This window comes from Scyliorhinus torazame, chromosome 11, assembly GCF_047496885.1.
Source record: "Scyliorhinus torazame isolate Kashiwa2021f chromosome 11, sScyTor2.1, whole genome shotgun sequence".
NCBI classification, from domain to species: domain Eukaryota; kingdom Metazoa; phylum Chordata; class Chondrichthyes; order Carcharhiniformes; family Scyliorhinidae; genus Scyliorhinus; species Scyliorhinus torazame.
Window position 1 is genome coordinate 16033443 of NC_092717.1, and position 23689 is coordinate 16057131.

General features: G+C 46.1%; 1 protein-coding gene across 1 annotated transcript in view; it reads left to right on the top strand.

The window, feature by feature from the left end:
• The window catches only part of atp9b (ATPase phospholipid transporting 9B), a 412539-nt gene that overhangs the window by 358193 nt on the left and 30657 nt on the right, over positions 1–23689 (top strand). The window contains exons 18-22 of the mRNA XM_072466981.1: positions 381–464; positions 11070–11240; positions 14603–14701; positions 16314–16403; positions 22115–22259. Of these exons, the coding sequence (XP_072323082.1) occupies positions 381–464; positions 11070–11240; positions 14603–14701; positions 16314–16403; positions 22115–22259 (589 nt within the window). The remainder of the gene's footprint in view (positions 1–380; positions 465–11069; positions 11241–14602; positions 14702–16313; positions 16404–22114; positions 22260–23689) is intronic.

Below are 23689 nucleotides of genomic sequence, written 5' to 3' on the forward strand. Positions count from 1 at the left end.
TGGCCCATCCAGCCCATCCCACATCATGATGGCTGCAACATCATGACTAAACACTTATCACCCACGCCCCCACCCCAGGAACGAAGCCCATCACCTGAGCCCTCAATTCCTTTGCCGCAGTCTAACAGCTGACCACCCAATTTCCATTTTTGACCCCATTCTTATGAACACATTTGACACTTTCCTTTAGCAATGGAAATAACTAATGGAATCACAGATATCCAGTTTTTGTATGTGTGCGTGTATGTGGAATGAAAACTGCCTGTTTCTTAAACAAAGATAGGTATGTATCCAAAATATGTATATGTATGACACCTCCAGAGGCTCTTGAAAACCCTGCATATTTATGATTAAGCAGCTCTTTATCTTTACCTTCACAGTGTGGGAACATGGCTAGGGAAGGATTGCGGATACTTGTGGTGGCCAAGAAATCCCTAACAGAAGAACAGTATCAGGATTTCGAGGTATAATCATACTCCCGGCTGGAGCAAGCGTTTTCAAATAGATCTTGCTCACCAAAATAACCAGCAATGTTCTGTGCCATTCACTAAGAGGAGATTTTCTTGTTCACTTTGAAAGGAGATTTAATTGAAGCGTAATTTTCTCTCTCTCTCCACCAGCAGCCTAACATTTTACCGATGCTCATTATTTTCCTCCTTTAGACTTTTAAAGTTGCGGGATATTAAAATGATTGCAGTTTAAATTGACCTATGTTGAAAACGTTGTTCTCCCTTCCCCCCCCCCCCCCTTTTCCGGGAGGCACCAACTTCCTGCAGGGTTACAGTTTAATCGCTCGGCCTTGGCTGATCCTGGTGGCCAGCCTTCATGTGTAAATGCCAGCAGGTTATTTAACACTATCTGCAGCTGGTTTCACCTTGCTTTCCCATCCACAGGTACTTGGTACTTTCCTATAGAAGGTCAGTGGATAACAGATAGCAGTGGGGGAACACTGGCTCACCTGTCTCCAGAACCCTGGGGTGTTGAGGCTAATTGTAGCACTTCTGTTGAAGCCATGGCTTGGATCTGGCTACTCAATAACAGACTAAGGTTAAAACCATGGACCTTAATGGTCTCTGTCGCGGAGCAGCACCCCAGTTAGTAGTGGTGATCAAATTACTGGTTGATGTTCCCTTTCTAGCTCTGCACTTAAATAATAACCACATGGCTCAAAAAAACAGATAAGTCCTTTTCACCGCTCTCTTGCTGATGGCTCATGGAAGTTGCATTGGAGCTGGGCAAATACCACTACCTAGCATCAGATGGACTCTCAGAATAAAGCAGTGGCGACCCTCGGGATGTAGGTCTGCTCATGAATGGACACTCAACCTAGCTTGATCAATCTAGGCTATCAAAGGAAACAAGCCCATGAGTCCCACAGAAAGCTGCTGAAGTTATTTTTCAGCTCCTGTGTAACAGAGCCATAGCCTTGGACAGATTGGGAAGCAGCCGCTGGCCAAAGAACGATAGGTTGTTGTATCTTCTGGACTATTAGTAATGCTCACTTGACCTTCCCACCAGATGCTGCTGGATCTGGGCTTGTGCGCTTGCTGTTACTCCTGCTTATCTTCGCTATTACTGTAATTGCCCCAAAATTATGAAAGTACAGCTTTTCCCAACTATCTACGTTAGTGTTGAATTTGGTTCTGCATAAGCTGCTATCGTGCCTTTGAACTGGGCTCTGGTAAACCAGCTTCCGTTGTGGTAGTTGCTTTATAAGATTTAAACTGGCACAGAAGGTTGGCAAGCTGTAAGAGATGTCGGTACATCTGAATTGCTGTTTGATGTATTTTGCTTGAAGCCAGTACCCCAGCAGTATTCCTCTTGTCCAAGATGGAGTTTTACACATCTCAACAAAAAAATTAAGTAGCCCCTTACCCCACACTTCAAAAGAAATGCCATTTAATAAATGCATGATGTAATGATCCCAGTTGATGTTGTAACTGGGAAAATCCCAGAATGTAACCCTGGCTCAAGAGACTTTTTTTTGTTTTATAAAACATGGAGGAACAGAGTCACTAGACCACTAATTAATTTTAACATCAAGAAAAAATAATTTATTAAACATTACAAAGTTGGATACAGTACACTTTTACCCACCTTATCTTAACAATTACACACCGGTTTTAGGATTAACATGGATTGCAAAGTAATAATCTACAATAGTCTTATTAACACAATGTCCCTTTTAAGCACACAAGGTGACTGTGGGTGAATACACTCTCCACTCTTGAACCCCAAGTGAATGTTTGTGAACGTCTCTTCAGAACCACCCAGGTGATTGCCATGTGAGAGTTTCCAAACTCACTCCTGAAAACGCACTTTGAAATATTCTCTCATAATTATCTGTTTGCTTTGTGGTTTGCATTCCAAAATACAGGCAGGATTTCCAAATTACACTTTTGAAAAAAGCTTCTGCTCCATTTTTAACAACAAATCCAGTCCAGGATTTCGCACCAATTCATTTAGGATTTATTTGTCTTGACTGCTGTACAAACTAATAATAATTGCTTTGACTCTCGATTCCAAGGCTGTATTAAAAAGGCATATGACATTTGATTTACCTTTTGAAAGCTGCGGATCCACTTTAAATTTGGTTACTGCAATTGTCTCTGTAACTCTGAACACTATGCTTATTCTCCTTGAATTCTTCTGAGCAACTTGGTCTCTGTTGACTTAACTGCAGTCGTCTAAAACGATCCTTGTGTCCCACTTGTACTTTAGGAAGCCTGTCTCCACCCCATCCTGTCTGTCTTCTGATAAAGTTGAGAGATATTCACTCTGAGGTCCTATCAGAAACTGCCAACAAATTCAGTTAAAACTAAAACTTAAAGGCTTTTTAAAAATCCTTAGAAGGATCTCGAGTTGCTAAGCAACCCCTGCTAGTTCTATTTATTCTTTACGTTATAACTTTCTCTTCGCACAATAGAATCACGGTTGGAATTGAAACCAACCCCCACACAAAGAAACACCTTTGTCCAGCATGAATCTAACTATAGCTTTTACCCTTTAAGGCACAGAAACATTAAATGAAACCCACTTGAAATGATACCCGATTTCTAATGTTTACTAATACAAATATAAATCCCATAAAGCTACCTTTGTTTCGCTAACGTTGATAGCAATGTATTTTCATGTGGATAGAATGGGGTAACCTGTAGTCGATGCAAGCAACTACTAATTTCCTTCAGAAACATAACTCCAGGTTGGAGAAAATTGTTGTACATCTCTCAGACCACACTTGGCCACGTGTGCCTCCTAGATCCTAAAGAATCTTGATGCACTTCTTACAGTTGGTCCTCTGCTGCATCTGAGACTTGGATGCTTAGCTTTTTTTAATAGATAAAGACCAACTCCAAATACGCCTACTTCTATGCAAAGACAGACGACCATCTGATTAAGCTACTGGCTGTTGGTTGTATGTTCCTACCGTGTTAATTTGTTATGTGTTAATTAGAAGTCTGACTCGTTCATCTTGCTGTATCTTTTTGCACCCTTTTGTGCTGTTGCAGCCAGGTGTAATCTTTCATGCTTGCTTCTGCTTCAGAGGTTCCCCGTCTGAATAAATTAGGTATGAATAACCCATTAAATTACTGCTGTTCAGAAAATCATTATTCAAATTCAAAATATTAAAACTTGGAAGGTCCATTAGCTAAGCGTATTGTGTGGAAATGAAAGCCAAGTCAAACTTTGAAGACAAAATGATACAAACTGGGTCAATTATAGAGCATTCTTTAAAACAAAGGAGCATTCAATTATTTCTTGCATTACCCAAGAACTACATCATGGATGGGTAGTAATCAGCTTAGTCATAAGTCTTGCAGGAGACAGAAGTCTTGATCATGTAAATTAATCACAAACTAAATGCACACTTAACACCAGTGCACCACACCCATAGCATCATAAGCCATCCATCAAAGTTCAGTGATTGGCTTAAATAAACACTTGGCTGATTTTTCTTAAATATTAGATTGTAACAGACCAGTGGGAGAAAGGGCCTCTGCCAACCAAGAACCGACAATTCTCTCAAAACTAATTTGTCAAAACCTTTGCTCCTCTTTGAAATCTTAGAACCAGCGGCTGTCGTAAAATGAGCTCATCATATCGGTAAGTAAGGTATTCTGATTTCTTGGGACTCTTGAACTAGCCAGGCTTAACTTTCTGTGCCGAGGTTAGTTGCAATCTGCTGTGCAAGCTCAGCTACCTCACGCCATTCAGTGAATTTTGATGGTGATCCTGTCAATGCCATTTCCATGATACTGAGCGATGCGGCTCGGGCAGCCACACTGGGATAAGAGTTTAACGACTGGGCTGCCCCATTGTCTGAAGTTTCTGTATCGTTGATGGATAAATAAAGGCGAACACTATTTGCTGACCAGAACTTTTACAGGAAAACCTAGGCCAATTTATTTTGAACTCTTTACTTCACTGGGATGGAGCTATACCTTGAACTGCGCTGTGAATTAATCCCCATCAGAATTCAGACTGTTTTAGAAGACCATCACTAATTTCGTTTGTGGACAAAAACATGCTTTTTAAATTTATGTCCCGGTAAAATGGTGTTGCAAATAATATCTTACTGATCTGGCCTGCATGCTACATACACATTCTGACCAAGTAGTGAAAACAAAAAGGGGAGCCGTACCATGTTTTTGAACGATAGACTTGCATCTTTCACCATGTTGTCAAAATTAATCTTGTGCTGATAGAGACAAAATAGGCAGTGGTATTTAGTGAAGGCAACCTTTTCTAGGGTGGGCTGCTTGAAGGACTAATTTGTCGCATAAATCCAGGCTTGAATTATTTATTTAACTTTTAGTACTTTTAATATTTTTAAATCTATTCGGACTCTCTAATCGCCTCTATACTTACACCCTCTGATATCTTTGCATCACTACAATTTTGGTCCTCTGCGCATCACCAAATTTCTTTATTCCATCATTGCTGGCTATTCTTTCGGATCCTTGGGCCTGAAGCTCCGGGATTCTTCTTCCCTAAACTTGTCCACCTTTTTCTCTCTCTCTTTCCCGCGCACTTTCTCTTGTGCTCTTTCTCACGCCCTCTCTCTCTCGCCTTCTCTCTCTCTCGCCTTCTCTCTCTCTCGCCTTCTCTCTCTCTCTCGCCTCCTCTTTCTCTCGCCTTCTCCCCCTGTCTCACCTTCTCCCCCTCTCTCGCGCGTCACACCCTCTCTCGCCGTCTCCCCCCTCTCTCGCCGTCTCCCCCCTCTCTTCGCCGTCTCCCCCCTCTCTCGCCGTCTCCCCCCTCTCTCGCCGTCTCCCCTCTCTCTCGCCGTCTCCCCCTCTCTCGCCGTCTCCCCCTCTCTCGCCGTCTCCCCCTCTCTCGCCGTCTCCCCCTCTCTCGCCGTCTCCCCCTCTCTCGCCGTCTCCCCCTCTCTCGCTCTCCTCCCCCTCTCTCGCCGTCTCCCCCTACTCTCGCCGTCTCCCCCTCTCTCGCCGTCTCCCCCTCTCTCGCCGTCTCCCCCTCTCTCGCCGTCTCCCCCTCTCTCGCCTCCTCCCCCTGTCTCACCTCTCCCCCTCTCTCGGCGTCACACCCTCTCTCGCCGTCTCCCCCTCTCTCGCCGTCTCCCCCTCTCTCGCCGTCTCCCCCTCTCTCGCCGTCTCCCCCTCTCTCGCCTTCTCCCCCTCTCTCGCCGTCTCCCCCTCTCTCGCCGTCTCCCCCTCTCTCGCCGTCTCCCCCTCTCTCGCCGTCTCCCCCTCTCTCGCTCCTCCCCCTCTCTCGCCGTCTCCCCCTCTCTCGCCGTCTCCCCCTCTCTCGCCGTCTCCCCCTCTCTCGCCGTCTCCCCCTCTCTCGCCGTCTCCCCCTCTCTCGCCGTCTCCCCCTCTCTCGCCTCCTCCCCCTCTCTCGCCTCCTCCCCCTCTCTCGCCTCCTCCCCCTCTCTCGCCTCCTCCCCCTCTCTCGCCTCCTCCCCCACTCTCGCCTCCTCCCCCACTCTCGCCTCCTCCCCCACTCTCGCCTCCTCCCCCACTCTCGCCTCCTCCCCCACTCTCGCCTCCTCCCCCACTCTCGCCTCCTCCCCCACTCTCGCCTCCTCCCCCACTCTCGCCTCCTCCCCCACTCTCGCCTCCTCCCCCACTCTCGCCTCCTCCCCCACTCTCGCCTCCTCCCCCACTCTCGCCTCCTCCCCCACTCTCGCCTCCTCCCCCACTCTCGCCTCCTCCCCCACTCTCGCCTCCTCCCCCACTCTCGCCTCCTCCCCCACTCTCGCCTCCTCCCCCACTCTCGCCTCCTCCCCCACTCTCGCCTCCTCCCCCACTCTCGCCTCCTCCCCCACTCTCGCCTCCTCCCCCACTCTCGCCTCCTCCCCCACTCTCGCCTCCTCCCCCACTCTCGCCTCCTCCCCCACTCTCGCCTCCTCCCCCACTCTCGCCTCCTCCCCCACTCTCGCCTCCTCCCCCACTCTCGCCTCCTCCCCCACTCTCGCCTCCTCCCCCACTCTCGCCTCCTCCCCCACTCTCGCCTCCTCCCCCACTCTCGCCTCCTCCCCCCACTCTCGCCTCCTCCCCCACTCTCGCCTCCTCCCTCACTCTCGCCTCCTCCCCCACTCTCGCCTCCTCCCCCACTCTCGCCTCCTCCCCCACTCTCGCCTCCTCCCCCACTCTCGCCTCCTCCCCCACTCTCGCCTCCTCCCCCACTCTCGCCTCCTCCCCCACTCTCGCCTCCTCCCCCACTCTCGCCTCCTCCCCCACTCTCGCCTCCTCCCCCACTCTCGCCTCCTCCCCCACTCTCGCCTCCTCCCCCACTCTCGCCTCCTCCCCCATCTCTCGCCACCTCCCCCATCTCTCGCCTCCTCCCCCATCTCTCGCCTCCTCCCCCATCTCTCGCCTCCTCCCCCATCTCTCGCCACCTCCCCCATCTCTCGCCTCCTCCCCCATCTCTCGCCTCCTCCCCCATCTCTCGCCTCCTCCCCCATCTCTCGCCTCCTCCCCCATCTCTCGCCTCCTCCCCCATCTCTCTCGCCTCCTCCCCCATCTCTCTCGCCTCCTCCCCCATCTCTCTCTCTCTCGCCTTCTCCCCCCATCTCTCGCCTTCTCCCCCCATCTCTCGCCTTCTCCCCCCATCTCTCGCCTTCTCCCCCCATCTCTCGCCTTCTCCCCCCATGTCTCGCCTTCTCCCCCCATGTCTCGCCTTCTCCCCCCATCTCTCGCCTTCTCCCCCCATGTCTCGCCTTCTCCCCCCATGTCTCTCTCTCTCTCCCTCCCTTACCTTCTCCCGTCCTCGCCATCTAGTGCCCTCGCTATCTCGCACCCTCGCCATCTCCCGCCCTCGCCATCGACCGCCTTCGCCATTTTCATTCATTTTCAATGACAATATCACTTGCACCACCATCTCCCCCAATGGGACGTACATGATCTCTCTCTCCCCACTGCGGAAGATTTTTCCAGTCCGGTTTTCTGCAACAGACTACTTCTTTAGTTTTATCTGCAGAAGTCCGCTGTATTCACAAAGTTGCGATTCAGATCACATCAGGTGGCTTTTAATTGAATCTGAACTGGCAATCAAAGCAGAGTATTAGTCCCAACTCTCTATTAACTTTGACCCGTTTAATGCACTCAAACTACTGGACAGTTTCACAGGGAGGACGGAACAAGTCACAGCATGTTTTAGTTATTGAGCGTGAGAGAGGCTATGATCAATTACCCTGTGTTTTCTGCTTTTGACCAAAACTGAACCTATTTAATCTTGATTATAAGCCTACCTGTAAAAACATCCCTGTTTGGTAAAACTGATGAGCATTTATTGAAACCCAAGAAGGGTTTCTTGGGCAGCACGGTAGCATGGTGGTTAGCACAATTGCTTCACAGCTCCCAGATTCGATTCCCGGCTTGGGTCACTGTCTGTGTGGAGTCTGCACGTTCTCCCAGTGTGTGCGTGGGTTTCCTCTGGGTGCTCCGGTTTCCTCCCACAGTCCAAAGATGTGCAGGTTAGGTGGATTGGCCATGCTAAATTGCCCTTAGTGTCCAAAATTGCCCTTAGTTTTGGGTGGGGTTACTGGGTTATGGGGATAGGGTGGAGGTGTGGGCTTGGGTAGGGTGCTCTTTCCAAGAGCCGGTGCAGACTCGATGGGCCGAATGGCCTCCTTCTGCACTGTAAATTCTATGACGAAAGACTGAGATGTCTGTGTATTTGGTAAGGAATTGCCATTTTCCCCCTGAAATTATCAATACAGTCTAATTTAAGAACTAAACGTCAATGACGTTTTGTAATTTACTACTATTCATTTCCAACTTCATTCTCAATATTTATCACAAGACTATTGCCTCCAAATGTCATTTACTAAATAAAGAGTGCTAGCCCTGCTGCAATATCATTTTGTATAATGGATTGCCCATGTGACTTCCATTTTAGCCCAAGGGCAATTTACAATAGTGTGTTATTTGAAATAGGCAGCACGGTAGCACAGTGGTTAGCACTATTGCTTCACAGATCCAGGGTCCCAGGTTCGATTCCTGGCTTGAGTTACAGTCTGTGTGGAGTCTGCACGTTCTCCTTGTGTCTGCGTGAGTTTCCTCCCATAAGTCCCGAAAGACGAGCTTGTTAGGTAATTTGGACATTCTGAATTCTCCCTCCGTGTACCCAAACATGCGCTGGAGTGTGGCTACTAGGGGCTTTTCACAGTAACTTCATTGTAGTGTTAATGTAAGCCTACTTGTGACAATAAAGATTATTATTATTATATTTGTTGCTTACAAACCCGGTATACAGAAGATCATCTTGCAGAATTTTAGAATAAATTGTTTATATGCATGAAAATAAGTAACGTATGCATTTTGTATTGTACATTATCTGAAGCAAAATATTTAGTTTCTAGGCAAGATTTCTGCTTTATTTGTGATTATGAAGAATGACATTTATCTAAAATGAATTGAAAATCACTGGAATTTATTATGAAAAGGATTATAGCAGGGAGGGAACTGAGAGTGCAATCATTATGAGTCAGCATGGTTTTATGAAAGGGAAATTACGTTTGAGTAAATTATTGGAGTACTGTGAGTAAGTACCAAGCAATATGGTTATGGTTAAAGGGAAACCTGTGGATGTGCTGGACTTAGATTTAGCTTTAATCGTCTACAGTGGTAGAGCGGAGGACTGTAGATGATCAAAGCTGACATCCTTAGGTCGCTGGTTCAATTCTGGCTCGAATGAAGCATTCCCTCCCCAGGTGGCACGGTAGCACAGTGGTTACCACTGTTACTTCACAGCGCCAGGTCCCAGGTTCGATTCCCTCTTGGGTCACTGTCTGTGCGGAGTTTGCACGTTCTCACCATGTTTGCGTGGGTTTCCTCCGGGTGCTCCGGTTTCCTCCCACAAGTCCTGAAAGATATGCTTTGTTTGGTGAATTGGGCATTCTGAATTCTCCCTCAGTGTACCCGAACAGGCGGTGGAATGTGGCGACTAGGGGATTTTCACAGTAACTTCATTGCAGTGTTAATGTAAGCCTACATGTGACAATGATAAAGATTATAGATTATCCACTGGCATTTAGAAGATTTAAGTGTGATCTTATTGAAACCTGTAAGATCCTGAGGGGACTTGACAGGGTGGATGCTGCAATTATATTTTCCCCTGTGCAAGACGAGAACTAGGGGACACGTTTAAAAATCAGGAGTCTCCTTTGAGGACGGGCATGAGAAGACATTTTTTTCTCAGAGGGTCGTAAATCTTTGGAACTTTCTTCCCCAAATTCATTTATATGGTGCCATACTGTCTGGCATCGATTTAATCCCGGTCTCGTTCTGCACCCAATTCCCCAATCTGCAGCTTTTCGATTGATTTTCCAAAGAATAAATTTGAATTCTAGCAGATTGATCTGTACTTGAATAAAGTGACATTTCTCCTCCTCTTACCTCAGGTTTTTGTTCCTGTAGGCCCAAATCTGTGTCCTTTGGTCACCAGCCGGTTAATCAGTGGAGATTGTTCTTCTCTATTAACTCCATCAAAACAGTTCATGATTTAGAAAGCCTCTAATAAAATCTCCCCTTAACCATCTCTCCTTTAAGGAGAACTTCTCTAGTCTCTCCGTGCAACTTAACTCCCCCTCCCACGGTCCTGACAGTCTTCTCGAAGTGCCGGACCCAGAACTGGAGATACTGCATTCAGCTTCGGCCTCAGCAGCATACGTTTCTTATGTTTGTCTCTTTATCTATGCCTCTCTTTATGAATCCAATTCTTTTCAACAGCCTTATTGACTGAAGATTAATTTTAGGCAGTCAAGTCAACCCAGCTCAATGTGCCAACAGAGGGTGGAATTAAGATGAGATTGTTATGTCTGCTCGCTGCCATTCGAGTATTATTGGACAGAAGCATTGAATGGTCAGGAAGGCCTCTTTTTCCATTAAAAACTTAACCATGGTCATGTTGCGCTGTAACATAGAAGGCCATTCAGCCCATCGAGTCTGCACCGGCCCTTTTGGAAAGAGCACCCTACCTAAGTCCACACTCCCACCCTATCCCCGTAACCCCACCCAACCTTTTTGGACACCAAGGGCAATTTAGCATGGCCAATCCACCCAACCTGCACGTCTTTGGACTGTGGGAGGAAACCGGAGCACCCGGAGGTAACCCACGCAGACACGGGGAGAACGTGCAGACTCCGTACAGACAGTGACCCAAGCCGGGAATCGAACCTGGGACCCTGGAGCAGTGAATCAACTATGCTAATCACAGTGCTACCGTGCTAACCACAGTGCTACCGTGCCCCCCTCAAAAGCAAAATATTATGGTCGCTAGAAATTTGAAATAGAAATTTAAAATGCTGAAAATTCTCAGCAGGCCTGGCAGCACCTGTGACGAGAGAGACACACATACAGAGTTTAATGGTTCAGGTCAAGGAACTTTCTCTGGAATGAGTTGCTGAGTATTTCAGCATTTTCTGTTTTTACTTCAAGTTCTTTTGTATTTTACTCTATTAATATGTACAGGGCACTGTGCAAATGCTCATTAGTGTTACACTCAGTAAGAATTTCTCTGCCCCACCCCCACCTTCAATATTTTCCACTGAAATTCTCTCAGTCCGATCAGTTGAAAAAAATGCTTCCTTGTACTGTTTACAGAACCGATATAACCAAGCAAAATTAAGTGTCCACGATCGCTCGCTAAAGGTGGCAGCTGTCGTGGAGAGTCTTGAACGAGAAATGGAACTTCTCTGTCTTACTGGAGTAGAGGATCAGCTCCAAGCAGATGTGAGACCCACCCTGGAGTTGTTAAGAAATGCTGGGATAAAGGTCAGAATTACACAATTTTCATGGATCTTAATTTATGGCTACTTGTACTGAAAAACATCAAAAGTTATGAATGAATCTATGTTCTAATACATACGATGTCTATCCCATTTCCCCATCGCCTGTCCTCAATCACACAATGAGGCCCAGCCCTGTCCTGTCCCACAAGAAGCCTCGTTTGTCTATCACCCACCTTCTCCACTGGCCCACACTGACTGTTCCCTTGCATATAACATTCTAAACCTTCGGGGGCGATTCTCCAAGCACCGGGCCGGAGAATCGCCGCAACCGCGCCCCGACTCCGGCGCGCGATTCTCCGAGGTGCGGAGAATCGCCGCCATTTGCGCCGGCGCATTTGGCGTGGCGCCGGCCGCAGGGGCCGCTGGAATCGGCGGGGCCGCCGGTCCTCCGGCCAGGCTGGGCCAAGCGGCTGCTCCGATACGACAGAGTCCCGCCGGCGCCATTCACCCCTGGTCGCTGCCGGCGGGAACTCTGCGGGAACGGTGGGGGGTGCGGCCTGTGGGGGGGGGGGGGGGGGGGTTGCGGGGGGCTCCTTCACCAGGGGATGGCCTCCGATGGTGTCTGGCCCGCGATCGGGGCCCACCAATCGGCGGGCCGGCCTTCCCCCCCCCCCCCCCCCCCCCCCCCACCCCCGGGCTTACTTCCTGGCACGGACGGCCCCTGAACACCGACCCCATGTTGGTCGGGGCCGGCGCACAAAAGTCCCCCGCGCATGCGCAGGTTGGTGCGGTGCCCATTTGCCGCCGCGTAAGGAGGCTGGAGCAGCGTGAACCGCTCCCGTGCCGTGCTGGAATGAGTGGGTGGGGTTTGTATGTGACAGAATTGTACATACACAGAATTGTATGTGACCGGGCCCGATTCACGACGGCGTTCACGATGGCGCGAACTCTTGGACCCAAAATTGGAGAATCGCCCCCTTCATGTCCTTAACTTAACCCCTTTGTGATCTTGCGGTACTCTCAGCACTGTGATCTCCCCCAGCTTTAAACCTCTGCGCAGGTTTTGGTGCACTGACATTTTCTGCATCCCTTCCGGCTTGGTCCAACCGTTGGTGACAGATCCTTCAGTTATTTTGCTCTGCTCGGTTGAACTCTAAACCCATAAACCCCACCCACTCATTCCAGCATTAAAAGACTTCTCAAAATCCATTATTGAACGTAGTCTTCTGGAGTGAAAAGTCTAATGATGCCCATGCAAACATCGTCAATTGTTGTAAAAAACAATCTGGTTCACTTGCGGTCTTCAGTGTAAGAAATCTGCCGCCCTTACCCGGTCTGGCCGACTTGTGACTCCCGATCCACGCCAACATGGTTGACTCTTAAATGCCCTCTGGAATGATCTAGCAAGCCACTCGGTTCAAGGGCGACCAAGGATGGGCAAGGAAATGCTGGCCCAGCCAGCGATGCCCACATCCCATGAAAGAATGAAAATATATATTGGTTGCCCCTCCATTGCCCACTTTAAGTGTGTGCGGACCTAGGGACTTGGTATTAAAGGCAATTATAATGCAGGTAATTGTAGCCGTCATGTAATCATGATGTATACTGTGAACTATTATCGGTAATTTAAGCAAAATGTTCTGAGATAAATTAAGCACTCTTGCCTCACTATTTTATTATGTAAATTGAGATAGACTTTAATTAATTGAAGTCAAATAATTGGAAAACATCACTGGTTCTGATTTGAGGGCCAAGACTGAAGAACACTTAATGAGAAAGATGTGTAGGCAATAGTACCTATTCAAAGTTGAATTGGGTGAAGTGTCTGCATAATTGCACCCATGCAAATGTCACAAGCACATCTCTTCATAGATTTTGGTAGTGTTCTGTGTGAGGGAAGAGTGCATAATTTCAGCAAGTGGATTAACTTGTTACTTTGCCAGGTGAGCAGAACAGTAAAGATGTGTTTTGTTTTATATTTGTTTACTGAAAATAACATTGAATGTGACATTAGTCGCCCTGATTGTTTGTGTCCTGCTCACTTTGAAATGAGTTGTTGTATATCCTGCTTGAGCAGTTCTTCTGCAGAGATGTGACTTTATTTGAATATTAGCGATCCCAGCACCAGCTGGTAGGAGACACCAATAGGGATTTTAAGGGGCATTAACATTTCTGACCACCAGCAGAATTCTTGGCAAGTGGCACTTCACATCTACAGTGGAAGTATCTTTGGGTTCTCTCGCTCTGTTTGGGGAACTGCCCGTTTTGTATCCACCGTGCGGCACGGTAGCAGAATGATTAGCCCTGTTGCTTCACAGCTCCAGGGTCACGGGTTTGATTCCCGGCTGGGGTTACTGTCAGTGTGGAGTTTGCACGTTCTCCCCGTGTCTGCGTGGGTTTCCTCCGGGTGCTCTGGTTTCCTCCCACAAGTCCCGAAAGATGTGCTTGTCAGGTGAATTGGACATTCTGAATTCTCCCTCCGTGTAATTTCTTCAGCCAGAGAGTGGTGGGTCTGTGGAATTCATTGCCACAGAGGGCGGTGGAGGCCGGGACGTTGAGTGTCTTTAAGACAGAAATTGATAAATTCTTGATTTCTCGAGGAATTAAGGGCTATGGAGAGAGAGTGGGTAAATGGAGTTGAAATCAGCCATGATTGAATGGTGGAGTGGACTCGATGGGCCGAATGGCCTTACTTCCGCTCCTATGTCTTATGGTCTTGTGTACCCGAACAGGCGCCGGAATGTGGCAACTAGGGGCTTTTCACAGTAACTTTATTGCATGTGTTAATGTAAGCCTACTTGTGACAATGATAAAGATTATTATTATCAAATGAAGTTGTATATTAGTAACCCTTTGAATGCTCTAAGGACTTTATGATCTGGAAGAGTTAACAAATAATGCATTTCTCAGGGCACCTTTATTTAAAAAAAAAAAAAATTCCTCCTTTCTCCCCAACCATACTAATCAGAATTCTAATATTACTTGATGGAAATGGTAGTAAAATGGACAATATAAAATGGGGCACCGCCAATAGTGAGCAGCATGTGCGGCTGGTAGTTTGTGTACAGGAATTGCAGCGGTCATCCTTGTGAGCAATCATTGCTGAAGTAGATATGTCTGCTGAGCTATCCTGTGCTGTATCGTTTACGGTAGTTTACCAGTCATATGTGGGTGATTGGTAAGTTTGTGTAAAGCAGATGGAGAAGCACAACGAGCCCCATCTCCAGCCCACCACCAAACATAACATGTAATTCCACAGGATCCCCCTCACATTTAAATGGCATTGCTGAGCGCACAAATCCCCAGTTGAATTTGTCTCTTGGACCTTTGTTAGAGGACAAATTTAATATTAAGGTTCTGTTCACGTGCATTTTAATGGGAGCTTTTCTTGGAATTTTCTGCTAGATATGGATGTTGACTGGAGATAAACTGGAAACAGCGACTTGCATTGCAAAAAGTTCTCATCTGGTGTCCAGGAATCAGGATGTCCACATCTTCCGTCCTGTAAGTACAACTGACTCAAATTCGAGAGATTTTGTTTGGATGATCTGAAGAACATTTTTTGAATTTTCTGAACAAATATTCTGCCACATTTTACACAATGAACACCTCTTGCAAGCTGCCTGAAAGTGCTCATGTTGTGACAAAACATGTCATTCATGACATGATTGTTTTAATGGCACAGAAGTTGAGTTGTGGCTGAATCTTCTACACTTGATCTCGTGGAAATACAGCAAAACCTATTTAAATGAATGGGCCAGATGAGCTAATAGCCCGTTTCGTGTATTAAATATCTGCACAAATGTTCTTCCGATTTCCCCATGTTTTCCAGAGTCTGTAAGTGAATTCGCCATATCATCCTGTTTATTTGGCTGTAACATCCTATAGCATTGTCACCCACAGGATAACGCCTCTCACTGAGCTCCTTTTAGTGTTAGGCAAATGGAAAACTGCACCCTTACTTCTCATTCGTATTGAACTGCAGAGTGGAAATCTGAACAATGTTAGCAATTCCTTGCAATATAATCAAACCCAAGATCAAACCTACTTGTGCAAGTAGTATTGTTGACATGACCCCCATATCTGTCCCTAAACTGCAAAGTTAGTGTTAAACTTTCACTGACATTCACCCTGCAAGCAGTAAAATAGCGCAAGCATATTTTTAAAAAAAAACATCAAATTGCAATAGTATTAAAATTAATCTTTACAGATGCAAAAACAAAATTTAAACCTGGTTTAATTAGTTTCACTTTTTCTGGACAGGATTACTTTTTTTGGTATTAAAATATATCAGCCAGTGCAACAAACCTAGTTACACCAAAAAAAACAATTCGAATTCCCAGTGTATTTATCCTGTACTTTTTTTCAACTGGGTGGTGAGGAGGGGGATCAATACATCCACAAAAAATCTGAAACGCACAACAGAGAATGAAACCTTCCATCCACTAGAGGGTAACGGTGAGTCAGATCCTGTAACCACGAGGAAAAACACAGCGAATGCTGCGTGCTGGATGATGGTCGCATCTGAAGAACTTTTGTTCATTCAGTGCAGGTTTTGCTTTACCTGACCTAGGGCAACTGAAAATAACATATCCTTTTGAGGAAATAACATTTCTCTGTTGCACCCATCACCTGCTTGAACTAAATGAAGCGAGGTTTGGTCTTCAACTTAACAGTTAATTGAAGCCACAGAAGCGTTTACTCAGGATTGTAAAGCACCCACTGCACTTGGTGATGACCGCGATCCCCGTATTTGTGTTGTGGTCATTGCAGTATTTTGTTCGTCAATGGTTTGAGCTAGATTTACTTAATTTTTTTTCAAAAAATAAATTTTGCGTACCCAATTCAGTTTTTCCAATTACGGGGCAATTTAGTGTGGCCAATCCACCTACCCTGCGCATCTTTTGGGTTGTGGGGGCGAAACCCACGCAAACACGGGGAGAATGTGCAAATTCCACATGGGCAGTGACCCAGAGCCGGGACCGAACCTGGGACCAGATTGACTAAATTATGACCAGATTTGCTCCCCAGGCCAGAATGTGCATTGTTGCTTTGTTACCTGCTGTCACCACGTTATCTTTACGGAAAGTGTGAATGAGAGGTTTGTGCTTTGCAGGTAATGAATCGCGGTGAAGCTCATTTGGAACTGAATGCTTTCAGAAGGAAACATGACTGCACACTGGTTATATCAGGAGATTCTCTAGAGGTATGGCTCACAATTTCCCAAAGAATGCTGTGCCAAGATGTTTCTGGAATTCTGGAGTAGTCGTGTAACAATTCCTAGTTAGTAGGAATTTGTTTTTTTAAATCCTCCTAATAAATAATAATTGCATAACTACTTTGTGGTCGGTGGTTAATCACATTTAAATTGTCTTTTTGCAGAATACTCTCCTGACAGTGACCTAATTCTGGCCTTTTGAGCAACCCCAATTTTTTTAAGTGCTCCACCATTAGTGACCATGCCTTCATCTGCCTCCCACTCTTTCCTCTTTTAAGGTGTTCCTTAAAACTATCTTTTGCTCGACAATGTTCCCTTGAAGCATCTTGGGACTGATTACTATGTTGAAGACACTATCGAAATGCAAGTTGTTGTTATAGTGTTTGAAATAATCGGTGCCAGGGGGTGGGGGGAGAGGAGGGAGGAGAGGAGGGAGGAGGGGGGGGGAGGAGGGGGAAGAGGGGGAAGAGGGAAGAGGGTTTGGTGTCATTATAACTCTTTATAGTTCCGTCAGGTATTTGCATCATCGGATCTTGCTGTATTTTCGGTGTTTTCAGTTCCTTTTCTGAGGAACCAAAAGTAAAGACCAGTTCACGCTGAAATCTGTGGAATTCTCAATGAGAGAGTTTAAGTTGCTGAGCTCAGGCAAACCGGCCTGTAGAAAGAATCAATGTCTCTCCTGTAGCTCTCTCCCCTCCCCAACCAAACATTCGTAAATATTATTACGAAAAGCTAGTTGGTATATGTACTTGAAAAGTTATTTTGTAAATGAAGAAGGAACAGCGAACTGGGACGGCTTGCATAACTCTTTCAAAGTGTCAGCGCAGGCATGATGGGCTGTATAGAGTGCGCTGTAAGGTTCTGTGAATTAGACTACCCCCATCTCCGGATCACTTGCCGATTGTTGAATTCCATGTCAGAGTTACATGGTGTCAGAGCACAGTCGAGATTAATTGAAACCGTTAAATGAAGACAGAATCCTCAGATGCCTATGAAGATGACTAATTGATGTGTAATTCTGAGAATATCCTTTCGTTGGAAAGGGTGAACCCCCGTGATTCTAGCTGTGTGCACGCTTAAGATGTGTCCCAAAATGGAAAGACCACCTTCTCGCAAAGAAAGTGACTACCGCTCCTTTACTTTCTGCAGCTTACTAAAGAAATCTTGCAAGACAACAACAGCTGGCATTTGCATAATGCTTTTTAAGCATAGTTAAATATCCCAGAGTGCTTCGCAGTACATAGGAATATACTGAATTAGCAGCAGGAGTAGGCCACTCCATACGAATCATGGCTGATCTGATTCTAACCTCAACTCCACATTCCAGCCTACCCCTAGTTAAGCAAGAATCGGTAGTTTTCACAGTCTCAATGAGATATTAAGGCAGATGATCAACAACGCGGTCAAAGAGTTGGGTATTATAAAGTGTTTCAAAAGAGGGAAGAGAAATTTAGAGGGAATTCTTCCAGAACTGAAGGTACGAACACCAATGGAGTGGGGGGGGCTTCAGTGATGTAGACAGATTGGAGAAGTTGCGACTGTTTTCCTCGAAGAGGAGACTTGAGGTATTCAAAATCATGAGGGTTGGGACAGAGTAGACAGGGAAAAACTGTTCCCATTTGTGGAAGGATCAAGAACAAGGCGGCACCCATTCCTGGCAATTGGCAAAAGAAGCAACAGGATCTGGGATGCGTTGCCTGCAGTGCGGTGGAGGCAGATTCAGTAGAGGCATTCCAGAGGGAATTGGATTGTTATCTGAAAAGGAAAAATGATACCAGAGCTAAAGGTGGGGGGGGGGGGGGGGGGGGGGGGGGGTGGTAAGGCAGGGAAATGGCACCAGGTCAATTGCTCCTTCAGAAAACCAGGACAGACACGGCAGAATTAATGGCCGCCTCCTGTGCTGGTCAATCTGTAACATCGCACAGATATAATATGAACGATACATTACACAAGATGACCCAGCTTGGTCATAGAGGTGGGTGTGAGAGGGGGGGGCGGGAAGGAAGAGAGAGGAGGAAGGAAAGAAAGCGGAGATGCCCAAGAGACCAGAATTGGAGGAACACTTATTTCTCACAGGTTTGTAATGCTGACGAGGCTTACAGCTGTAAGGAGATCTTGTAATGTCTTTATTCTTGAAAATATAGGCTTCATTGAAACAACTGATTTAAACTCCTTGCACTAAAGAGCCACAATGCATCAATGTACTTAAATAGATGCTTGATGGCAATTCTTGTAAATATATTCCTGATTACTGTAGGGTTATTAGATCGTATTGATTGTTTTGAGACCTGCAGGGCTTGATTATTTATTTTTAATAAAATCTGCTTATAAATGAGCAGCAGCCACATTCAAAGCGCATAATTAAAATGACACTATTGTGTTGGAAGTGAATTGCCAATACTCTACAAGTTCTGGATTTAATGCCAGGGGACAATACTGGTGCAACATGAAATGGAATTTCTCTGTTTCTCCTTTCTCTGAGAACATACAGTTGTGAAAATCTGCCTACCACATTAAAGTATGGTGCAATAAATATAAACATAAAACAGCACTTAAAAAAGCAACATTTTTTCATCTTTGAAATGCCTCAAGAATAATGACCTACTATCAGGAGTAAAGTCTAGTTACTTTGCAGCTTCTTAAACACAGGTGAAAGTAAGGGGAAGCTAACTAAATATATGAGAATGAAAGGAATGCAAGGGCATGATGATAGAGGTAAATGAAGTGGGGTAAGAGGAGGCTTGTGTGAAGCATTGTCACTTTTTAGAACTGGTGAAATGAAAACAACTATAATGAGGACTCCTTTGTACTAATAATGGTTAACACATTGGCATGATAGGGCAGGCATAGATTCTTGTGCATTTTACACTGATCTAGAACATAGGCATTACAGCGCAGTACAAGCCCTTCGGCCCTCGATTTTGTTCCGACCTGTGAAACCACCCTAAAGCCCATCTACACTATTCCCTTATCGTCCATATGTCTATCCAATGATCATTTGAATGCCCTTAGTGTTGGCGAGTCCACTACTGTTGCAGGCAGGGCATTCCACGCCCTGACTACTCTCTGAGTAAAGAACCTACCTCTGACATCTGTCTTATATCTATCTCCCCTCAATTTAAAGCTATGTCCCCTCGTGCGAGGCATCACCATCCGAGGAAAAAGGCTCTCACTGTCCACACTATCCAATCCTCTGATCATCTTGTATGCCTCAATTAAGTCACCTCTTAACCTTCTCTCTAACGAAAACAGCCTCAAGTCCCTCAGCCTTTCCTCATAAGATCTTCCCTCCGTACCAGGCAACATTCTGGTAAATCTCCTTTGCACCCTTTCCAATGCTTCCACATCCTTCCTATAATCCGGCGACCAGAATTGCATGTAATACTCCAAATGCGGCCGCACCAGAGTTTTGTACAGCTGCAACATGACCTCATGGCTCTGTAACTCAATCCCTCTACCAATAAAAGCTAACACACCGTACGTCTTCTTAACAACCCTCTCAACCTGAGTGGCAACTTTCAGGGATCTATGTACATAGACACCGAGATCTCTCTGCTCATCCACACTGCCAAGAATCTTACCATTAGCCCAGTACTCTGTATTCCTGTTATTCCTTCCAAAATGAATCACCTCACACTTTTCTGCATTAAACTCCATTTGCCACCTCTCAACCCAGCGCTGCAGCTTATCTATGTCCCTCTGTAACTTGTAACACCCTTCCGCACTGTCCACAACGCCACCGACTTTAGTGTTGTCTGCAAATTTACTCACCCATCCTTCTACGCTCTCCTCCAGGTCATTTATAAAAATGACAAACAGCAGCCCCAAAAAAGATCCTTGTGGCACACCACTAGTAACTGGACTCCAGTCTGAACACTTCCCATCAACCACCATCCTTTGTCTTCTTCCAGCTAGCCAATTGCTGATCCAAACTGCTAAATCTCCCTGAATCCCATGCTTCTGTATTTTCTGCAGTAGCCTACCGTGGGGAACCTTATCAAATGCTTTACTGAAATCCATATACACCACATCAACTGCTTTACCCTCATCCACCTGTTTGGTCACCTTCTCAAAGAATTCAATAAGGTTTGTGAGGCACGACCTACCCTTCACAAAACCGTGTTGACTATCTCTAATCAAATTATTCCTTTCCAGATGATTATACATCCTATCTCTTATAAACCTTTCCAAGATTTTGCCCACAACAGAAGTAAGGCTCACTGGTCTATAGTTACCGGGGTTGTCTCTACTCCCCTTCTTGAACAAGGGGACAACATTTGCTATCCTCCAGTCTTCTGGCACTATCCCTGTAGACAATGCCGACTTAAAGATCAATGCCAAAGGCTCAGCAATCTCCTCCCTAGCTTCCCAGAGAACCCTAGGATAGATCCCATCCGGCCCAGGGGACTTACCTATTTTCACACTTTCCAGAATTGCTAAAACCTCCTCCTTATGAACCTCAAGCCCTTCTAGTTAGTAGCCAGAATCTCAGTATTCTCCTCGACAACATTGTCTTTTTCCTGTGTGAATACTGACGAAAAATATTCATTTAGCACCTCTCCTATCTCCTCGGACTCCAAGCACAACTTCCCACTACTGTCCTTGACTGGCCCTACTCTTACCCTAGTCATTATTTTATTCCTGACATATCTATAGAAAGCTTTTGGGTTATCCTTGATCCTACCTGCCAAAGACTTCTCATGTCCCCTCCTGGCTCTTCTTAGCTCTCTCTTTAGGTCCTTCCTAGCTAACTTGTAACTCTCGAGCACCCTAACTGAACCTTCATGTCTCATCTTTACATAAGCCTCCTTCTTCCTCTTGACAAGTGTTTCGACTGCCTTAGTAAACCACGGTTCCCTTGCTCGTCCACTTCCTCCCTGCCTGACAGGTACATACTTATCAAGGACACGCAGTAGCTGTTCCTTGAACAAGCTCCACATTTCCATTGTGCCCATCCCCTGCAGTTTTCCTCTCCATCCGATGCATCCTAAGTCTTGCCTCATCGCATCATAATTGCCTTTCCCCCAGATATAACTCTTGCCCTGCAGTATATACCTATCCCTTTCCATCACTAAAGTAAACTTAATCGAATTGTGGTCATTATCACCAAAGTGCTCACCTACCTCCAAATCTAACATCTGTCCTGGTTCATTACCCAGTACCAAATCTAATACAGCCTCACCTCTCGTTGGCCTATCTACATACTGTGTCAGGAAACCCTCCTGCACACATTGGACAAAAACGGACCCATTTAAAGTACTCGAACTATAGCGTTTCCAGTCAATATTTGGAAAGTTAAAGTCCCCCATAACATATCCATTGTACATACTTTTTGGAAATCTCAAAACAATCCACTGGCATTGAAATGTGAGCAGAATTTTCAGCATTTCAGGTACCTGCTGCATAGCCTGATGTGGTCAATCAGCAATCACGCTCTGGTGCACCGTTTTCTACTTCAGCACACACCAGAAGAACACACTGGGAGCTTCCACACCCGAGCCCATTTTTTGCGATACTTGAGTTAAGCTTTTTCTCATGCTTGTCTGAAAGGGTGCAGGTAAATATGGCTAATAAAATTGTCGGGAACATTGTCAGCATATAACATATGATACATAGCATATATATGTAGATATATATGTGACGCTGCATAAAATGTGCATGCATTGTTCTTGAGTTTTGCTTCATTTGTGCCTCTTTAGGTTTGTCTGAAATATTATGAGCATGAATTTGTGGAGCTTGCATGCCAGTGCCCAGCTGTTGTCTGCTGCCGATGTTCTCCCACCCAAAAGGCTCAAATTGTGAAGTTGTTGCAACTGCATACAGGCAAGCGCACGTGTGCAATAGGTAAGCTGGACTCAATCTTCCTTTGGCTTTAAACCGTGAGCCGCAAATGCAAATTCATGACTCTATGCCTTGCGCGGGAGCTGGAGACCTTAAAAGACGTTTTGTCCAAACTTTGCTTATCTTCAGGATGGCAATTACTCTTAAGTTGTGAGAATTTTCCAATGTTTCTTACTCACCATTGGCGTTGGGTTAAGAGATCAGCCATGATCTAGTCGAATGGTGGAGCAGGCTCGAGGGGCCGAATGTCCTACTCCTATTTCCGATGTTCCTAATGTGAATCTCAGTACTGGTTGAGTATCCCTTATCCGAAATTTGAAAAGCGGAAACTTCCGATATCCGTCCTTTTTTACGAGCTCGCCGCAGATGAACCATTCCCAACATTCTGCACATGTGCAATTTCCAACGCGCACCACACAGGCGCGGTTCTCAATGTTCCGCGCATGCGCCGTTCCCAATGCGCGCTGCATGTGCGCAGTTCCCAGTGCGCACCCGCTTGCGCAATTCACAATGCGCGCCGCACCTGCACAGCATATTCAAAACATCTGATACACACTCGCCCCCGAGCATTTTGGATAAGGGATTTTCAACCTGTATTCAAAACTGGGACCATGAACGTGGGATATCTTTGTTCACCAACCACGTGAACCCACCAGAGAAATTTGAAAGACTTACAGAGAAAGGAAATATTCCTTCCATTTTATCACTTTTTATATAAAAACCGATATCTGTTCTTCATAGTTTGTATTGCTAAAACAAGGAGTTATCAGAATTCTTCTTTATATTAGTGAGGAATAGACTGCTTAAGCAAGCCAAGAAAATATGCTCAATGACTTCCACCTGCAGTGCCCCAGACAAATATTGGGCATCTCCCGCCAGACTGTCCAACATGAAAGTACACCAGTGTGCAGGGATCCCCAATATGTTTACTCTCGAGTCAGTGGCAACTCCGTTGGCTGGGTCATGTGAACCAGACGAATGTTGGCCACATCCCCAAAGACATGCTCTATATTGAGCTTGCTATCAGCACAAGACCAGCTGGTCACTCACATCTGCAATACACGGATGTCTACAAGCAAGCCTTCCAAGTTAGCCTAGATCGGAGTCTACATGGGGAATCCTCGCTGCTGACGAGAGTGCCTGATCACGAGCAATCAGGAAGGGTATGGAAAAAGCAGCGGAGAGAAGAGGTGACAAGAATGGTGGAAAAGTGAGCCCGATGGAAGTAAAAACCACGACTTCAGACAAAAGCTATTCATCTGTGCCAGCTGCGGAAGGGACTGCCACTCACGAAACATCTTCTACAACAAACCGTGATCAATCCAGAAGTGTCGTCCCTGGTGTCACAAAGGCACAGTGGTTAGCTGTGCCTCTGTGGGTCCAATTCCGGCTTTGGGTGACTGTGTGAATTACTCTGACTGTATGGAGTTTGC